Source organism: Dicentrarchus labrax, unplaced genomic scaffold (assembly GCF_905237075.1).
Source record: "Dicentrarchus labrax unplaced genomic scaffold, dlabrax2021, whole genome shotgun sequence".
Lineage (NCBI taxonomy): Eukaryota > Metazoa > Chordata > Actinopteri > Moronidae > Dicentrarchus > Dicentrarchus labrax.
In genome coordinates this window covers 15,013-36,446 of record NW_026136793.1, presented here as the reverse complement: position 1 = coordinate 36,446, position 21,434 = coordinate 15,013, and the positions used below count along the sequence as shown (strand labels likewise).

The following is a 21,434-nucleotide window of genomic DNA, read 5'->3' as shown; positions in this document are numbered from 1 at the left end:
AGCATGCAACAAATAAGATTGTAATAACACTGATGAACTTTTTATCTGGTTCTGCTAAGTTGGCAATCTGGCTGACCCGCAGGAACCGGACTCAGGGTGCCAGCAGTGTGGAACCGGTGCTGGTTCTGAAGGGACTACTGAAGGCACATCTGAGGGTGGAACATGCTTACCACAGATGGTGGACAATTTGCAGGCCTTCAGTCATATATGGGCTGTTGGGGGGGGTTTATGCTCTGTGGGGGTGGAGAGCTAAATATGACTTTCTGATGAAAGATTGGTCGACGGGTTCTTTTGTTTTTATATTTATTTATTTTTGTTGTTTGTTTTGTTTTGTTTAGATCTAAAGTGATGATTTTCTTTCTCTCTCTCTCTGTTTTTTTCCTTTCTCTCTCTCTCTCTCTCTTCCTTTCTTTCTCTCTCTCTCTCTCTCTCTCTCTCTCTCTCTCTTTCTTTCTCTCTCTCTCTCTCTCTTTCTTTCTCTCTCTCTCTCTCTCTGTACAACATTCTATTGCAGCTTTCGTTAGTATGATACAATATTCAAAGCAATGACCTTTGACCTGTATCTACAGCACTGACCTTTGACCTGTATCTACAGTACTGACCTTTGACCTCAAGCAGCACTTGTTTCTTCATCAGGATCTCTCTCTCCCTGTTGTAGACGGTGCAGGTGTAGATGTCAATGTCTCTGTATGTGGGGTATTTCAGGGTCAGACTGAGGTCTCCAGGTTCCAGTAGGTTTCTCTTCATCTCTGTTCGGTCTCTGTAAAACTGGTTCTGTTCTTCAGGCTGATCAGAGCTGTTCTGATACACATGGACCTTCCTGTATCTGTCCGTCCACTCCACTGTGACGTGCTTTAGCAAGTGAACTGTGGTTTTGCAGGGCAGCAGGACAGACTCCACCCCTGAATCCACCTCCACCTGGTAGACTGAGAGGACAACAAACCACAACATCAGCTGCACTGAAGAAAATCTATTTCTAAGTCAGTCAGATAATCTGATATTTAGATTTAAAATCTAGTGGGACTTGTTTTGAGTGTGAACTGATGATCTAGTGCTCACTATGGAAGGCTGTTTGACTGAATTTAAGTAAATGTCACTTGTCTTAATGAGCAGTTTGATCTTATTTGGAGTTTTTTTTAGTTACAGGGACACATTAGCTACAGGAGCTCCAGTATGCTTTGACACTTTAAGATCTGAACTTTCAACACAAAAACATCTTATTTCAACTTTTAGTCTTTTGGCTTCTGTGATATTATATTTTACACTTTATCTTCAAACTAAATATTTCATTTTGTTCACGTTCCTTCATTATTTTTCAACCTGTCACATTACATTGATTATAACAGACTATAAATAACAAACCTACTGAAAAAAGCAAACTATAATAACTCTGGTCATCAGTTTTTTCAGCATTCAGTCAGAAACCAAAGTATTAGACTCATTTTAACCTGGAGATGGAACATGAACATCTGAACCACATTTTGTCCCAATCCAGTGAAAATGTACCAAATGTACCAAACTTGATGTCAGTGCATTCAGTAGTTGATAGAGATATCTCAGCAGATCTGTAAAAGTCTATATTTGTTCTGTTGAGGAGCAGCAGTTCATCCATCTTGTTGGCCAGAGAGCGGACATTCTCCAGGTGTATTGATGGAAGCGCAGTACAAATTGTGTTGTTAAGATTTCAATACTGTTGCATCCTGAACTTCTCTGGACTGTACTCACCAATTTTGAAGTTGTTCTGATCAAGTAGTTACTACTCTAAGTAGTTTGTTAAAATAGAAACCCTGAAATTGCCGGATGGCCTCACAGTTTGACATTAAATTCAAAATGGCTGAGTTCCTGTTGGGTTTAGGATATGGCTCAAAGAGGCTTTTTTGTATGTCCCAACATAGTGTTTGTGAAACAGGACACCAGGGCTGGTTTTTTAAAAGTTTGTAGGAGGCGCTATCGAGCCATTTTGACACACCCACAGTTAACACCCAGATGAAATTTAAAATGCTAACATGTGGGACGTGTGTGCCAAGTTTCATGAGTTTTTGAGTCAGTTTGGCCCCCCAAAATGCGATCAAATGTTAAAACAACAAGGTGATATTCACCATGTCGGCAACATGGTTCAATAACAAGTCATAAGATTCATAAGATGTCATTGTCAACAGTCTAAGGACCAAATTTCCGCTGGATGCGGTCAATCTGCTAGGAGAAATACATAAAAGTGTAATAAATTATATTTCTGGTTACCACTAGGTGGCGCTACCACTTTTACTGAATATTATCACACAGATGTGTTCAGGCTTATCAGACACGTGCATTATGGTGCAGATTGGACAACGAAGTTATGACAACTTCTTGTTTCATGGCGAAACGTCAAATCTTGGCGCCACGGCAGAGACACACCCTTCAGATCCAACTCACAAGCAGCACTACTTTTAATGTGATGGTGTTTACGTCATACTGACCAAATTTGAAGTTGATCAGATCAATTCTACGGTGGCCGACAAGGGCAAACGCGCTGCAAACGGCAAAATGCTGCAAACACGGGAATAATGTAAATCCAAAAACACACAAACACATAAAACAAATGCAACAGAAAAATGCTCCAAATACCAAAAACACACAAAACAACAAAACAACTGCGAGAGAAACGCTGCAAATTCGCTCGACAAAACGGAAGTGCGCCAGGCCACTAGGGGGACCCGACCTGAGGGATGGACCAGTCCTGTGGGACCAGACCCGAAAGACATGAAGAAGAAGAAGAAGAAGAAGAAGAAGAAGAAGAAGAAGAAGAAAGTTGGCTAAGTTTTGGAGAGGGCAGTAAAAACGTTTTCCTTTCTTTTCCTTTCTTTTTTAAGCACTTGGCCGTAATCTTTTATAATATTATAATATTATAATTATATTATAATACTATTATAATATTATATTACATTATATTATATTCCACCGTACAGTTCCCTAGGAGGAATTTGTTCAAATACAATGTGTGCAAATCGCCAGAAATTGCTGGTAAATCCAAAATGTCCGACTTCTGTTGGGTTTGGGATATGGCTCCAAGAGCAATTTATGGTCAGGACGTCAGGACGTGATCTACATGTGTTCCACTTTTCATACTCATAGGTGAAACGTGCCGTTGGGGCTGCTCAATAGGCAGTGCTTCCGTGCACGTGTTAGAGACCCATAAAATTCTTCACCACGACTGACATTTTTATTTTTTTTAATTTAACCTTTATTTAACCAGAAGTCTCATTGAGATTAAAAATCTATTTTACAAGAGAGTCCTGGCCAAGACAGGCAGCAGCACAGTTCCACAGTTACAGACAATCATTTAAAAACAACAGAGAACATATAAATAGAGTCACAGTCAGAACATCGTCAAACAGTGCATGTACAGACAGAAGAGCCAGCTTCAACCTCATTAAGAAAGGATTTAAACCTGTTTATAGAAACCAGCTCCTTAAGTTTTAGCACTTGTGGGCAGATTTTCAGGACTTCTGGTATATGATAAAGGCTCCAAAAAGGCCATTACATTTTATGAATAATAATAATTATTCCTACTAATAAAACAGGGCTTTCGCACGATTTGTGCTCCGGGCCGAATAAAAGCTCTGTTAACATGTGAAGTGATTCTGTCCATAGAAACGCCTGAGAGCTTTTAATAAAAATTTATAAAAAATAAATGTATTCAGTAATTTAAACTTATATTTTTCTTGTGTGCGACATTCTACAGATACAGACATTGAAACTACAGTGAAAGGTGAATATGTTGCCTGTATAATGTTGATATGACTATGAACAGACTATTTTCACTGTCTCTTTATGCTGCAGCTGCTCAGGTAGACAGTGTGACCCTCGGTTTATAATCCCAGACCTCACTGTCCCATACTTCTATGAAAACCACAAAACCGTCAAGGAGCAGTCAAGGAGCAAAGACGATAACCATCGGCATTATGGGTAATGTAGTAGTGACATACCTGACATGAAATACTGCCGAAAATGCACCAAAAGACCCCCCAACAATAAGACTGAGAACCAGGAGAACCAGGAGAACCAGGAGAGCTTTAGCCCAGGATGGAAATCGTTCTGTGGGAAACAGAAACATAAAGAACATGAACCTTTGACCTATATCTACAGTACTGACCTCTGACCTGTATCTACAGTATTGACCTGTGACCTATATCTACAGTTCTGACCTCTGACCTATATCTACAGTACTGACCTCTGACCTATATATATTAGTTTTTAGGGTTTGTTGCTGACCTTTGACCTGCAGCTGTATGTTTCTCACTCTCCGTTGTCCTCCTAATGCTCTGGCGGTGCAGGTGTAGGTACCACTGTCAGAGATGTGGAGTTTTGTCAGCTTGAGGCTGAGGTCTCCAGTTTCCAGAGCGTCAGCCATCATGGATGTTCGGCCGCTGTAAAGCTGGTTTTGGTCTTTGAGTTCATCACCTTCCTGCTGACGCTGGTGGACGGTTGGGGGATTGAGATCGTAGCGGCTCCACACCACTGTGGGGTTGTCCAGTTGAAAAGTTTGGAACTCACAGGGCAGCAAGACAAACTCATCCCAGTCATACAACTCCACAGCTGAGGCATGCTGGTAAACTGTGAGGTCAAACAGAAAGAGAGGTTTAATCACAGCAGCCTTATTTCAGGTCTTATTGCTTCTGGATCTGGTCGTGTTTGTGATTGGACTTTGAAACCACATGAGCACAGTTTAATACCAATAAGACAAATAACAGAACAAACTGATAGACTGACTTTATTGATTCAACATGGTGTTTAAATGAGTGTGTTACTGTCTGAACTCCTCTTTCCTCACATCTTTTCCTTCTATCTCTCCATCACGTCTTCAGTGGGAGCCACAGATACTCAGGGAGAAGACAGGACTGATGGACACGTGAAGACATTCATACAGATGAGACACACCCTGAGTGATTGGGACCATCTGTGTCCATCTTGTACTAAATGATGTTCAGTTGTTGAAGCACTGTAACAAAGTTAATGTCGTCTAAAGTGTGTGTAGCCTGTAAACTAGAAAACTGACCTCTGACCCGTGTCTAAAGCTGACCTTTCTACAGACCTATATCTAGAGCTGTGGTTCCAAGCCCTTTCCTTTGAGGGACCCCTTTTCTATCATTTAGTAAACTGACAATCCCTGACTGAGTGACATATTTTATTAAAAACTGTACAATTTAGCCAAACAGTGAATTCAGTCACTGCAAGAAGCTTGTGTAAAACAGGTGATTTAAATGAATTTTGAGCAGATTATTTCCTGTTTAGGGAACTTTTTATATGATTCTCTGTCTGTATTATATATTTATTCATTATTTGTAATAATCATACAACTTAATAGTCTTTTCTGACAAATTCAGTGTTTTCTTGTCCCTGATGCTTGGCCATTGTTCTATCAGACAATTAACTTAAAATTATATATTTAATTTTCTTTATATAAGTGAACCAAATGCTGAGATCTAGGCCTACTGTGTATATTTTCATTTAGTTTTCTTACATGCCATAAAGTCAAGAAAGCTTCGCCCCCATTAAACTTTTAGGACCCTCAGTTTGGGAATCACAGATCTAGAGTAGGTTTTAAGGTTTGTTGCTGACCTTTGACCTTCAGCTGTACTTCTCTCACTCTCCGTTGTCCTCCTAATGCTCTGGCGGTGCAGGTGTAGGTGCCGCTGTCAGAGAGGCGGAGTTTTGTCAGATTGAGGCTGAGGTCTCCAGTTTCCAGAGCGTCAGCCACCATGGATGTTCGGCCGCTGTAAAGCTGGTTTTGGTATATAAGTTCATCACCTTCCTGCTGACGCTGGTGGACGGTTGGAGGATTGAGATCGTAGCGGCTCCACACCACTGTGGGGTCGTCCAGTTCAAAAGTGTGATACTCACAGGGCAGCAGGACAAACTCCTCCCCCTCATACAGCTCCACAGCTGAGGCATGCTGGGAAACTGTGAGGTCACACAGACAGAGAGGTTCAATCACAGCAGCCTTATTTCAGGTCTTATTGCTCCTGGATCCTCAATCTGCTCCCTGTTTGTGATCAGACTCACAAACAGGATCAATAACAGAACAAACTGATAGACTGACTGTATTGATCCAACATACAGTCAGTCTATTATACCTGTCGAACTAAGTGCAAGATGGCGCCCCTGTGTTTGGCTGGCCGTCTCCCTCTGCTGAAAGTGCTACTGTTTTTCTTGTATCTGCTGTTTGTTGTACGGAGTGTGTCACCGCTGCAGGTGTATGATCGCCTGACACTTCTTAATATTCGTGAATCTCTGGAAAAGCTGCCAATTTGCAGCTTTGCTGGACACTCAAAGACGCTTCCGCCTTTCCTGGAGTCTATACCACTACATCTACGGCGTCTTTCCTGCTGGTTACCTCGTAACAGTAGCCGCAGAAAACGCGGAAAGCGAGGGGGAGTCCTCATTAAACTGAAAATGTCTCTGGCTTCCTCCCCTCCACGATCCCTGTCGTCTACCAGCTGGATCCTTCACAGACTACAGTGGCTACGATTTGCGGAGTTCCACGGAGTACAGATATCGGTGGCTCCGGCCTGTTCTTCGGGACACCGGGGCACTGCTCCCGTGTTGTCGGCCAGTGCGGATCTCCCAGCGCGGCTGTGTGCCGGGAAATCTTCGCTCGCTCAGTCGCTTCTCTTGCCAGACTGACCGATGCTCAGTTCACACGGCCCTGATAAATACCAGATCTCTTACAAATAAGACATTTATTTTAAATGATTTTTTTACAACACATGATCTGGATTTCCTCCTGTTGACAGAGACCTGGTTGAAACCAGGTGAGAACAGCGCCTTTTCGGAGCTCCTCCCCTCCCGGCTGTTCCTTCTTCATGATGATAAACTACATGTATCCCTGGGCTGGTTAAGGGACAGTTTGGCTGCCTATCAGAGAGCTCTAAAGGAAGCCAAGTCCAAATATTTGTCCTCCATTATAGCTAACAGCTCTCATCATCCAAGACTGCTATTTAATACTATTGATTCTGTCGTTAATCCACGCCCTACTTTCCTGTCTGATGCCTCCACTGCAACCTGTGAAGAGTTTGTGTTTTTTTTCACTGATAAAGTGGCATCTGTCAGGCAGAATATCTGTAATATGAATATGTCTCTTGATGATGTCTGTGCTCCTCCGGCACAAACCCACGAACTGTACCTTAGATATTATTCCAGCCAAGTTTTTGAAGGAGGTTCTGAGTTCTGTTGGGTCAAGTCTGCTTGTTTTTATAAACACTTGTCTTAGCTCAGGGTCTGTTCCAGCTGCCTTCAAACACGCTATGGTTAGGCCCCTCCTAAAAAAACGCATCTTGACCCCTCTGTGCTCTCCAATTTTAGACCTGTCTCCCACTTGCCTTTTCTTTCTAAGGTTTTAGAAAAAGTTGTTTTTATTCAATTACAGACATTTTTGGAGATCAATTCTATTCTTGATAAATTTCAGTCTGGTTTTAGATCCCGACATAGCACCGAGTCAGCACTGTTAAAGGTGCACAATGATATTGCCTTGTCTGTGGATGCTGGGAATCCTGCTGTGCTGGTGCTGCTGGACCTCACGGCAGCCTTTGATACAGTTGACCATGCAGTCCTTGTATCTCGCCTAGAGCAGCACGTTGGCATCCGTGGCACCACTCTCCAGTGGTTTAGGTCATACCTGGCAAACAAGAGTTTCTCTGTCTTGATTGGTGACCACTGCTCCTCAAATGCATCGCTGCCCTGTGGGGTGCCACAGGGATCTATTCTCGACCCTATTCTGTTTTCATTGTATATGCTACCTCTGGGATCAATTATAAAAAAACACAACCTGTCTTTTCACTTTTATGCCGATGACTTGCAGATATATTTGCCCATGACACCAAACGAAAACACTGCACTTACTAAGCTGCTGGACTGCATCACAGATATAAAACAGTGGCTGTCACAGAACTTTTTGTACTTAAATGACAGCAAAACTGAATGCATTTTGTTTGGTTCACCAGCTATGTTGAATGTTCTCACCACAAATTCTGGCACCCTGGCCCCTCTTTTTAAATCACATGTCAAAAATCTTGGGGTAACATTTGATACTGGGCTCAAATTTGACAAACAGATTAGCTCTGTTGTCAGTACGAGCTTTTTTCAGCTCCGTCTTTTGGCCAAAGTCTTTTCTCTGTCGGCAGGATCTTGAGAAGGCAATCCATGCTTTCCTCAGCTCAAGGCTGGACTACTGTAATGCCCTTTACGTCGGCCTCAGTCAGTCCTCAATTTATCATCTCCAACTTGTGCAGAACGCTGCTTCCCGATTTTTAACTAGCACGTCCAGATGCGAACACATTACCCCTGTGCTGTCGTCACTCCACTGGCTTCCAGTCCGTTTTAGAATTGATTTTAAACTTTTGTTGTTTGTTTTTAACACCATTAATGGCTTGGCCCCCTCTTACTTGTCAGAGATTTTAACTTTTCGCAATTGTGGCAGAGCCTTGCGCTCTTCGGGTCAGCTTCTGTTAGAGGTCCTTAGGTCCAGACTTAAACAGTGGACCGTCGCTGCTCCTAGACTGTGGAACAAACAATGCCCCCTGACATTCGCACCACTACTGATCTCGGCCTTTTTAAATCGCAGCTTAAGACCCACTTTTTAGATTAGCATTTAATTCTGACTAGGACAGTACTATCTCTTAGGTGTACTCTTTTTATCTGCTCCTTTCTGTGCATTTCTGGAAGGCTTTTAATACCCTGCAGTGCTGCAGCACTACAGCACTTTAAATTGTATTTGTATATTATATACGTGTTATGTATTGTTTCATGGCTTTGTTGTAAAGCACTTTGGGTACCTTTCGGCTATTGTAAAGGGCTATACAAATAAACTTGATATAATTTGATTTGATTTGATTTGATGGTGTTCAATGAGTGTGTTAGGATCATTAATACTATTGGTAATATAAGCTATAAGAATGTGAACAACCTCCAGAGATATAATCCTGAAGAACAGAACTGAGGACAGTCTGACTGTACAGTCTTCTACATTCATCATGATTTACACAAACATTGAAAATATGCTGCCTTTAATATGTTCTTCATGTTTTTATTGGAGTTTAAACAGACTAATGAAGTGAAGATGAAAGTAATACAGATTAAAGACATGAAGTTGGACTAATGATCAGATCAGAGGGGGGAAGGTTATCTTACCGTGCACGAGGATCACAAACACCACAAACATCTTCATCTTCTGTAAAAACTACAACAACCACAAAGTCCTCATTAATCTGCTTCTCACTAAACGAACACTTGAAAAACACATTCAGTTCACAGCCAGTTGTCACTTTCCTCCTCCTGATAATCTGCCGACACTGTGAGGAGAAAACTTTAGTTTCACTTTAAACTGTTTCCAGAGAAGCAGCCGTTGGAATGGAAAGAAATCGACTGAGCAGCTTTCACACAAACATTATTGGTTGATTGCCAATAACTCCCAAAACGACATATATGAGCGGTGGAGAGTAGAGCAGTGACAGACACACTGGACCTGAAGGACGTTAAACGGCGGGTCCGTGGTGTTGAACTTTGACGTATTGCCAAGAAACAGGGAGTTGTCTAACCTCAGTGAAACTGTCAATGTTTGATAAGAATCCCACCCTGAACACACATACACACATGCACATATTGAGTGATACTCATAGTGCCACATACTAAACAGGAAGTAAGCTTTGTGTGGTGATCTTGATCTGATTTACATGAGATGTTCATGGTGTGGTCCACACATGATACACTGGTGCAGCAAACCCTGATGTGTGTGGGCAGCGAGGGTCCGACCATTGCTGCTTGTAGCTTTGAGTTTTAGCTTTATAGTTACAGGTTTAAAGTCTGCTGTTCCACATGCGACCCCTATACTGCCCTCTAGAGGCTGATTGTGGTAACTACTGAGACAAAATGAAACTGAAAGCATCCATTGTTTTTACCTGTCCAGTCGAATGTTTTAGGTAGAACTGCAGTTCTGTGCTTATTAAATATGTATTCTCTAAGTCATTTGCATTGTTTAAAAATCAATTATTTGACCTCTCCAACCAGTTTTATACAGCTGTCACTTTCTCTGGGTCAGGAGCGACTCCTCGGCTGCTGACTTTGTGTCCCAGGAACTTCCTTCTGAAGCTTGAGTCCATAACCACCGAGGGCCTGAAACACCTCCTCAAGATGGTTCAGACTCTTAAAAACACAGTCTGTAATTAAAATACAGTTTTTAGATTGAATTTTACATAAATATTACATGTAAAAACAATGCAATGAGCTATAAATACAGATGAACACTGCTATAAAACAAATTATTTTACAAGAGTGCTATTTAATTTATTTATTTAAAATTTTGGTTTGGATGTTAAAAGTTATAGAACTGTAATAAAAGTCATTATCTGTGAAATTACAGTAATTATTGCTGTTTACACTGATAAACACTGTATTTGGACAGTTTGGGGGGGGCATATATATATATTCAATATAACAATATTTTCTCTCTGTAAATAATCTTGGATCAACACATAGCATCCGTTTGGGTCAGACTGTCTCAATGGGAACAACTAACTGTTTCCTAATGAGAAGAGCCACGCCTCTACTTCCAGTGGAGTAAGATGGAGAATACACCTGGCCTACACAGTCTTTTTTATGACTAATAGAAGCTCAGAGGGAAGGTGATGATGTGAACCACAATACAAACACACTGACAAGACAACAAAAGCATAACACATAGAACCCAACATATTCCCTTTCCCATCCCAAGAGCTCCAACCTGTGGAGTTTCCAGAGCACCTCCTCTCTCTCTTCTGCTATACTCTATATCAAACTCCTAGACTTCATGGGGCTCAGGCCACTTTATAGTTTTCTTTACAACGTAGAGAATAAGTGATACCAACTAGATCTGTTCTCCAACTGAACCTAAACATACACAGATAACAGTACCTTGGCCTTCTTAATAACCAGAGGTGGGTAGAGTAGCCAAAAATTGTACTCAAGTAAAAGTACTGTTACTTCAGAATAATATGACTCAAGTAAAAGTAAAAAGTAGTCATCCAAATAATTACTTGAGTAAGAGTAAAAAAAAAGTGCTTGGTGGAAAAACTACTAAAGTACTGAGTAACTGTTGAGTAATGTCTGATTTATTTTTAAACACAAGCATTCAATCAGAAAAAAATACAAAATAATCGTCTTTGGGCAAATTATAATTCATCCAATCAATAAAATAAATTAAAATAAATTAATTAATTACAAAATAGCTTAAATTAAAATAATCCAGGTAAATTCAAGTACTTAAAAAAATAAAATAAATAAAATAATAATAAATATAAAATAAATAAGTAACACAAATTTCCAAACCTTTATACTTTTTTACCAGGCTCTGCAGGCAGAACTAGAACAAGACAGCCCATAAACTCTCATAAACTGTGTGTGTGTGTGTGTGTGTGTGTGCAGTGGCGTGCACAGACTTTTTGAAGGGCAGGGGCGGAAAGAAATAAAAGGGCACATATAGCGCTTCCTCACCACTGTAGAGGGCACTTTAGACACGTTTTATATGTTATACAAATGTCACATTATAGAGCCTTAAAACAGACTAACTAGACAGACTACTCAGGTTAGTTTGCTGTTAGGATCAGCATCCACGAGAACTGTGTGGATTTCAACACACAATGACATGGATGTACCGTAGAATCTCACTGCTCTACTTCAGAGGTCAAATCAATACTATATAGTTTTAGTACATACAGTACAGAGATAACTGTACAGAGATCTGAGCGCTCTGAAAGTCCTGTAGTGTGACCAAGGCCTTCGAGGTACAGTGAGTAAAGGAGGAGCCAGGATGTAGTAAACTGGTTTGAGACCCTCTTATTAACTCTGGCTCTAAATTCTGGGGTAGCACAGAGATGTGGGCCTGAGGAGAAGGAAGGAGAAAAAAGCAATAGCAAGCTTTAGCTTTAAAATGTGAACAACAGCAACTCACTAACCAACAGACTCAAATAAAGTCAACCAGCCACCCAAACACACACAATAATGCTGGCAGCACATGTTAACTACACTGCTGTAACCCATCCAGTAGAATACAGTCTCTAGTAGGAATATTGGTTCTGTATTCTTCTAACAATATAAACTGATTGAGCAAGGACACGCTGACAATAAAACCTGGACAACATCAAAATAAGAGACATTCACAGGAAGAGCAAACTGTCCCACTTCCTGTTTTCAACACAACGAGCAACGTTTCCTCAAATGTTTGGACTGAAAAAGTGAACAAAGCCATTCACAGCTTTTTCTATTCAACTGTAAAAGCAGCTTTCAACCAGCAGAGGGCGTCGCTGTGCACTTTTATTGCTAGATATCTAGAATTCTAATAGTTTGCACTACAATGTCAAGTAACTCACAGGTTAGTTAATGACAGACAGTCAGTGAGTGTGTCTGTGTCCAACTCTTCCTCACAGGTTAGTTAATGACAGACAGTCAGTGAGTGTGTCTGTGTCCAACTCTTCCTCCCAGGTTAGTTAATGACAGACAGTCAGTGAGTGTGTCTGTGTCCAACTCTTCCTCACAGGTTAGTTAATGACAGACAGACAGTCAGTGAGTGTGTCTGTGTCCAACTCTTCCTCACAGGTTAGTTAATGATGTTACTGAGTCAATGTGAGCAGATTGTGTCTGTAGACTGAAGAGAATCAGAGTCTCACTGATGGTGGAAATAAAGGTTTTACTTCCTTAAAACAGCCGTTTTTTGAATGGAGTTTGGTGTGACAGTGTGGAGCAGAGGGGATTTGAACCTTAATAATTCCCATAAACTGTGCTGACCAACCTTCTAATAATGAACCTTGGAAACAGCAGAGAGTAACAGGAAGTGGAGATAAACCCTCCTGTTTTCTTCTTCTGTGGTCTCGTAGTAAAAGGTGGATTAATAAACACAAACCCTGGAATTAGTTTACAGTAACGTCACATTGGACACAAACAGTTAATAAAGAGTGTGAAGCACAGAAACAGTGACAGACCGCAGAAATATGAGATTGAATAAGGTCGCTGTATATGTCAGGACACTCATCAATAACTATTTGTGTATTTTATATAGAACAACAACACAACAGCATTGTTTGCTGGATATAGGATTTATGCTCCTAATAGATACAAACAATACAGTAATGTTATTTTACGAGCTCAGAATTTACATTTACCACCAGTCAAGTTAGAGGCAGTGCTTTCACTTAAAAGGGGGCGGGGCTTGACGCAATGGGACCTTCACCTGTTGAATCATAGAGTTACTACTTTAAATGTCCTACAGTGAGTTATTGTACATAAACAATCAGAGAGAAGATTGGATATTTCTATATAGTTATTGTTAATGTCTGCCACCGGGTCGGATTCCCCTTGAAATCAATGAAACCAGGCAGTAGAAACACTACAGCTGTTGTCCACAGGGGGCGCCAGAATCAACTCAGACAGTTCCTGGAGTGTGACGAGTGTGCCGTCCCCATGGAGCAGAGCAACAGGCCGTACAGGCGGCAACTAACAGTTGATGTGATTGAGCAACTGTAATTAGTGAGAATCAATATTAGATTGTGGAAGCTGCAGATATTTCACTGCTGATAACGCTTTATGGACGCTGTCACTACAGACACAGTTTACACTCATTATGTTATTAAAGGAAATCATCAATCTGAGACACATGGCCTCCATCATCACACGTAGATACAATAAGAGAAATCTGCTCCCGCTCTGCCACATGGGGGCGCTGTAATCAAAGTTTTGATGCCTCCTGAATCCATCATTCTCACAGCTTTAGATCCATTTTCATGATGCTGTGAGAGTGGAGAAATGATTTCTGTACATTTGAGCTTTATTTACAGTTGTTCTCCTCAATATTCATCATTCTCTAAACAGAGTGTGAAATGATCGAATCCATAACTCATCTGCTCACAACACTTTATGGATTCAAACACATGAGAACAGTTCAGCTGACTGACACTCAAACAATAACTTCATTCAATCAGAGAAAGTGACTGAACTTAGTGTCTGTCTAGTGTTCTGACCACTCAAAGCCATTTACACTACAGCCACATTCACCCATTCACTCATTCACTCATTCACACATTCACTCATTCACTCATTCACACATTCACTCATTCACACATTCACTCATTCACTCATTCACACATTCACTCATTCATTCATTCATTCATTCACTCATTCATTCATTAACTCATTCATACATTCACTCATTCACTCATTCACACATTCACTCATTCACTCATTCACACATTCACTCATTCATTCATTCATTCACTCATTCATTCATTCACTCATTCACACATTCACTCATTCATTCATTCACTCATTCACTCATTCATACATTCACTCATTCACTCATTCACTCATTCACTCATTCATTCATTCACTCATTCATTCATTTACTCATTCACTCATTCACCCATTCATACATTCACACATTCACACATTCACTCATTCATACAGTGATTCAGCATCAGGAGCAGTTTGGGGTTTGATACCGCCTTCTTTACGGATTTTCAAAATAAAAGTGAAAAAACGTTTTTGTGTCTCTGGCAGAAATTAGAGAAATAAAAACACATTTATTTTTATTGTTGATTGACACCAAGAGCAATATAAAGAATAAATGATTTATGATTTATTAAAAATGCCTTTTAAGTGTGGGACATTCAACCTTGTTTAATTTTGAATTTAATATTGATATAATTTTAATAGAAAATAGAAAATATAGTTAAATGTCCATTTTAATTGAATGAATAATGTGTAGTATTTTATATATTTTTGTCTGTAATTTCTACCTCACCATACAGAATGTAAATGTCTTTGTAATAGCATAAACCAATATAAACAGATATAAACAAATATAAACAGATATATAGGTAGTGCAGTAACTACAGACTCATTTATCACATATATATTATATATAATACATATTCTGTATTTCTCATTGTTTGCATCTGAAGAGGCATTGAGAATAAAGCAATCCTCAAATATAATTTTTAGATGTTTAACCAATTAAATGTGTTTAAATTGTAACATTTATGGAAACTTGTTCTTAGAATAAGATTCTTGTTTTATAAATAAATGATTATCAATCAAATCTCGGTTATAAAATATTAAAATTGCTGTTACAAGTTGAAGTTACATAAATGATGACGTAGTTACAGGGTGTGCATTGTAACAGTTTATGGTTGTATAATCTTTAAGTTAGAGCGACACTGAATTCTGTCACAAGATAAAACATTTATAAGTTTAGAGGGCAGAATAGATCCCAAATAAAACAATCCTGAGTCTTAATATTAGCACAATAACTGGGGATCAAATCAAAAACTTCAACTTAAGTTAGGTGTATTCTTTAGAAATCAGCAGTAGGTTGCACATTGTACACGCTGCTGGCAGATATTTCCTGTGATTTTACAGTATCTTGGCTCAGTGCAGGACACAAATATAAATAATTAAGGCATAAATTAAGAGATGATCCAGTCCAACAGAACCCGACACTGAAGAGGAGCATCATCTCCAGGCTTCACTAGGATCTCTGACTGGTCTGAAGACAAAACACAAAGTGGTTCATTGATTTCTAAGAAGACTTTTTATTGAGAGCAGACTGAATTCAATCAGAACTTTATTTATAAAGCACCTTTGTGCAGAACTGTAATACAAAAAGATTAAAATATATATTGGATTAAGGCAAACTGGTCCCAGTGGACTCAGTTACACATTGTAAGTTATTGTCACAGATTGTAATGTGGGAACTGAGGATACATCACCACTCGCCAACCTGACTCAGGAGGAGGAGAGAGGAGACGAGTGAGGCCAGCGTCTCCACAGCAGGCCACATTCACTCATTCATTCATTCACTCATTCACACATTCACTCATTCACACATTCATACAGTGATTCAGCATCAGGAGCAGTTTGGGGTTCAGTATTTTGCTCAAGGACACTTTGACATGCAGCGGGAGGAGCCGGGGATCGAACCAGTAACCTTCTGATCAGTGGACGACCCGCTCTACCTCCTGAGACACAGCCAGATATATATGTATAGAAGCTGAATACACAAACATCAGAGAAACATTATAGAGCTACATGAGACTAATCAATCAATCAATCAATCAATCAATCAGTCAATCAGTCAATCACAGTATGGACTGCAGGTTCATACAGACGATGAAGAGAGGAAACACTGAAAGCTGAACGTTGACATTCTCTTCCTTTGAGCCCCTTCAACAAGATCAATTATCAAAGATTGATCAACAGACCAATCAAACAGATTGATCAGCCATCAGAGGAGTTGGATCAATGGAGCTGCTTCTGTTCCTGGTTCTCTCTGCAGAGGAGACAGAGGACAGTCAGACACAGACAGACACAGAGACATCTGACCTCTGACCTGTATCTACAGTACTGACCTCTGACCTGTATCTACAGTACTGACCTCTGACCTGTATCTACAGCACTGACCTCTGACTGTGAGTTCCACTGTTTTCCCTCTCAGGAAGTTTCCCTTGTTGTAGACTCTGCAGTAGTATCTTCCTGTGTCTCTCTCTTTGGGGTATTTCAGGGTCAGACTGAGGTCTCCAGTTTCCAGCAGGTCTTTATTCATCTCAGTTCGGTCTTTGTAATCCTGGTTCTGTTTGTCAGGCTGATCAGAACTGTTCTGAGACACATGGACCATCATGTATTTGGGTTCATAGCAGCTCCACTCCACTTTAGCGTCCTCAGGCAGGTCAGCTGTGGTCTTGAAGGGCAGTTGGACAGACTCCGCCCCCTCCTCCACCTCCACCTGACAGACTGAGAGAACAACAAACCCCAACATCAGCTGTACAGACAGCAGCAGCAGTTTGTAATAACTTTATTGACTGATTACAAGCTAACGTTACAGAGAGCTAATGCTATGCTACGAGCTACATTCTCCAGGTGTATTGATGGAAGCGCTACTAGCTTAATAACAATATAGCTACTAGCTTAATTACAATATAGCTACTAGCTTAATTACAATATAGCTACTAGCTTAATAACAATATAGCTACTACGAACCAGAAACAATATATCTACAGCACTGACCTTTGACCTGTGTCTACAGCACTGACCTTTGACCTGTGTCTACAGGACTGACCTTTGACCTGTATCTACAGCACTGACCTTTGACCTGTATCTACAGCACTGACCTTTGACCTGTATCTACAGCACTGACCTTTGACCTTGAGCAGCACTTGTTTCTTCATCAGGATCTCTCTCTCCCTGCTGTAGACGGTGCAGGTGAAGGTGTCAGTGTCACTCTCTGTGGGGTATTTCAGGGTCAGACTGAGGTCTCCAGGTTCCAGCAGGTTTCTCTTCATCTCTGTTCGAGCTTTGTAATCCTGGTTCTGTTCTTCAGGCTTATCAGAGCCGTTCTGAAACAAATGGACCTTCCTGTTGTATCTGTCTGTCCACTCCACTGTGACGTCCTCAGGCAGGTGAACTGTGGTTTTGCAGGGCAGCAGGACAGACTCCACCCCTGAATCCACCTCCACCTGGTAGACTGAGAGGACAACAAACCACAACATCAGCTGCACTGCAGAAAATCTATTTCTAAGTCAGTCAGATAATCTGATATTTAGATTTAAAATCTAGTGGGACTTGTTTTGAGTGTGAACTGATGATCTAGTGCTCACTATGGAAGCTGTTTGACTGAATTTAAGTAAATGTCACTTGTCTTAATGAGCAGTTTGATCTTATTTGGAGTTATTTTTAGCTACAGGGACACATTAGCTACAGGAGCTCCAGTATGCTTTGACACTTTAAGATCTGAACTTTCAACACAAAAACATCTTATTTCAACTTTTAGTCTTTTGGCTTCTGTGATATTATATTTTACACTTTATCTTCAAACTAAATATTTCCTGAACCATTCAGTGTTTGGAAGTCAATAACAGTATTTTGAGATCAATTCTTTGATGTGTATGAAGCCAGTGCCAGTCTTTATTTATTATTAGTATCATTCTCTAACTGTTTGCATGTGTGTAGTTGTTTACATCCTGTAAAAGTGGGGAAATAACATGAAGCATCCTTCAACTCCAGTGAACGTCCCAGCTCTGTTAAATCATCCTAACAGATTGCTTAGGGGTTCCTTTAGGAAAATCACACATCAGTTCCTAAGGCAGAAAACTGCCACCTTCACAAAAACTGCTGTAAAAATCTTATAAATCAATATTTTTTTCTACTTTAAATGAGTCAATCTTTTAGAACTACTCCAGCTTGAAATATACATATCAAACATTTATTATATTTGGGTATTTTAACCCTTTAAAGGCCAATATGTTTACACAACTCTGCTGTTGTGGAAAGTCTCAGAGTTTGTTTGAGACCAGTTATTTTTCCATTTCTTTAAGTCCATTTTGCTGCTGCTTCATCAATTTCATCTTCAGATGAGTCTTCAGATGAGTCAGGGCTAAACACCAGATCATCTGTCTCTACCTCCGTGGAGTAATCAGAGTACTCGGAGGAGGAGGAGGATGAGGAGCCATCTTCGCTCTTGTAGCCCATGATTATTTCAAGCACCTCCTGTGTGCTGTAATGCCTTCTGGTTCTCGCCACTCATAGTTTTTATTATTGAATTAGTTTATAAACGCAGAGTTAGGCATTCTAAGAGAAAAGACTTGTGAAGTTGGACACACACACACACACACACACACACACACACACACACACATACACACACACACACACACACACACACACACACACACACACACACACACACACACACACACACACATAACAACTGAGGACCAAAATGCTTCTTGATTCTAGGAGATTATGGATTTTTGTTTGTGTCTTGTCTGTGGACTTCCTCTGTGATGGCTCTATCAATTCAATACATTTGTGTTGGGAGTAGGTGTTGTTAAATAAATATTGGATGCTTTGAAAGTGGTTGCTTATTTATTTTTTTGTGAAAATGGAGGACACTTCCTTCCCTCTCTATGTAGTGGGTAAATTTTGCCAGATTATACTGATGCTGATGTGTTTTGTTTTCATAACATCATATGTGAGTGAGTGGTCTTGACAAGAGAACATAGCGGTGCGTTTGTAGTTCTATGAGCATTTGCACATCTGTACATCAGCTGGTTTAAGGAAATAAATAAGTTATTCTCTGGTTTTCTTTGGAAGGACAAAAAACCTAGGATTAGTAATACAAAATGAATCAACCCAAGAATTAAAGGAGGATTAGGACTTCCAGATATATACCAATATTATATAGCATTTAACTCTAGATATCCCCTGCAGTGGGCCTATGCCAGCGTTAGAGAGATCGGCAGTTGGGAGTGGCTTGAGGACAACATTTTCAAAGTTTATAACAAAGGCATAACTTTAACAGTTTTATGGTATAATCCCAAAAATATTTCCAGAATTAATAATCCAGCCTTACAGCTCTCATGTGATGTAGTCAAAATTCTCCACCATCATGTCCACTGTGGAATAATCCTTTGTTTACCGCAGGAGGTAAACCTCTTAAGAATAAAGTATGGCAACAGCATAATATAAGTTAGTTGGGCCAAGTAATTAGTGATGGTAAAATGATCCCGTTTAATGACTTAAAATTACAATTTGGATTGACAGATACAGAATTTCTGTCATATCTACACATAAAATCTGTCATGAAACCTTTACTCTCCAAAGAGATAGGGAATAAAAAAGATGTAGAAAACAAATGAAGTGGAATTGCTGTCAGGAAAGGTACAGTCTCAGCAATGTATAAATTATTATGTTCTGCTGCTCCTGACAGAAACTCCCAAACTAAATTACAATGGGAACGTGATATGAGTGTACTTATTTCCCCCCCACAATGGGGTAGAGCACTTACAAGTTGTACAAAAGTGTCAAAGTGTGTCAGATACAAATGATACAGATAAAGATATTACACAGAGTTTAAATTACACCTTGCAATCTGAATACATTTGATAACACATTATCCAAATCCTGCTGGCATGGCTGTGAGGTGGAGGGTACACTATTGCACTTACTGTGGTACTGCCCTCCTGTTAAGAGGTTTTGGTTGAATGTTATTGAAAGTTTGTCACGTGTCCTTAACATAGATATAAAACCCTGCCCGATAACCTGTATATTAGGTGCGAATATGGACACTGCAAAACCTAAAACTGTACAAAGAATTATTGTCCTGGCTTTTCTATCAGCTAAACGGATCATTTTAATGAACTGGAAACAACGTAGGCCAAACTGTTTTAGTATGGAGAACTGGAGCAAGGACTTCATGGAGGTTTTATCGATGGAACAGGCCGCCTCCACTCTGGTAGAGGATAATAGGCCGGATGAACTGTGGAGCTTTTTTAAATCTTGTCTGCAGGAAACATGAGGATCCCCATGCTGTGAAGAACTGATATACTACTGTACCGACCCCACCCCCCTTTACCCTTTTTGTTGGCTTGTTTGTGTTGTTCTGTTGTTGTTGGTTTTTCTGTTGCTGTGTATGTGTTGTTGTTGTTGTTGTTGTTGTTGTTATCAAAATATTAATTAAAAAAAAACATATCTGCAGGGAGTGATGAGGTCGGAGCCTGGACGCCAAACTCTAACTCTGCTACACTGCTGGAATAAACATTTCAAACGAGTCGTCTGACTGAATTATTATTATATGAATCATATAGACCCTGACCTTTGACCCAGAGCAACCCTAACAACAAACCACAACATCAGCTGTACAGACACCAGCAGTTCACTGCCCCATCCTTCTCTTATAATCCCAGACCTCTGCCTCAACATTCACACAACTACAAGAGTAAAGACGATTGGCATTATGGGTAATGTAGTAGTGACATACCTGACATGAAATACTGCCGAAAATGCACCAAAAGACCCCCAACAATAAGACCAAGAACCAGGAGAACCAGGAGAGCTGTGGCCCAGGATGGAAATCGTTCTGTGGGAAAGAGAAACATAAAGAAAATAACTTCCTGACCTCTGACCTGTATCTACAGTACTGACCTCTGACCTGTATCTACCGTACTGACCTCTGACCTGTATCTACAGTGACTTTTAGAGTTTGTTGCTGACCTTTGACCTGCAGCTGTATGTCTCTCACTCTCCGTTCTCCCCAAAACGATCTGACGGTGCAGGTGTAGGTGCCGCTGTCAGAGAGGTGGAGTTTTGTCAGATTGAGGCTGAGGTCTCCAGTTTCCAGAGCGTCAGCCATCATGGATGTTCGGCCGCTGTAAAGCTGGTTTTGGTCTTTAAGTTCATCACCTTCCTGCTGACGCTGGTGGACGGTTGGAGGATTGAGATCGTAGCGGCTCCACACCACTGAGGGGTTGTCCATCTCAAAAGTTTGAAACTCACAGGGCAGCAGGACAAACTCCTCCCCCTCATACAGCTCCACAGCTGAGGCATGCTGGGAAACTGTGAGGTCACACAGACAGAGAGATTCAATCAGCCCTATTTCA

At 40.4% G+C, this 21,434-nt stretch overlaps 1 protein-coding gene and 1 long non-coding RNA gene across 18 annotated transcripts in view; one reads left to right on the top strand and one right to left on the bottom strand.

Moving 5' to 3' along the window:
• LOC127359861 (uncharacterized) overlaps window positions 1-12,711 on the top strand; it is a 42,694-nt gene extending 29,983 nt beyond the window's left edge. For 2 of the 4 annotated variants that reach the window (XR_007883014.1, XR_007883003.1), the window contains exons 4-5: window positions 12,383-12,437; window positions 12,493-12,711. This is a non-coding gene — a long non-coding RNA (uncharacterized LOC127359861). The remainder of the gene's footprint in view (window positions 1-12,382; window positions 12,438-12,492) is intronic. The other 2 variants (XR_007883012.1, XR_007883011.1) reach the window with 2 other exon arrangements.
• Window positions 1-21,434, bottom strand: part of LOC127359860 (butyrophilin-like protein 2) — a 59,877-nt gene that overhangs the window by 24,434 nt on the left and 14,009 nt on the right. For 5 of the 14 annotated variants that reach the window (XR_007882991.1, XR_007882992.1, XM_051394164.1 and 2 more), the window contains exons 5-6: window positions 17,409-17,521; window positions 603-816 (exon numbers count right to left, since the gene is read on the bottom strand). Coding sequence is in view for 12 of the 14 variants with exons in the window: in XM_051394164.1 (XP_051250124.1) it covers window positions 603-816; window positions 17,409-17,521 (327 nt within the window). In the remaining 2 variants the exon portion in view is untranslated. Of the gene's footprint in view, window positions 1-602; window positions 927-4,254; window positions 4,597-5,601; window positions 5,944-9,168; window positions 9,577-17,194; window positions 17,328-17,408; window positions 17,522-20,815; window positions 20,915-21,048; window positions 21,391-21,434 lie in introns of those variants that run through there. The other 9 variants (XM_051394160.1, XM_051394161.1, XM_051394157.1 and 6 more) reach the window with 9 other exon arrangements.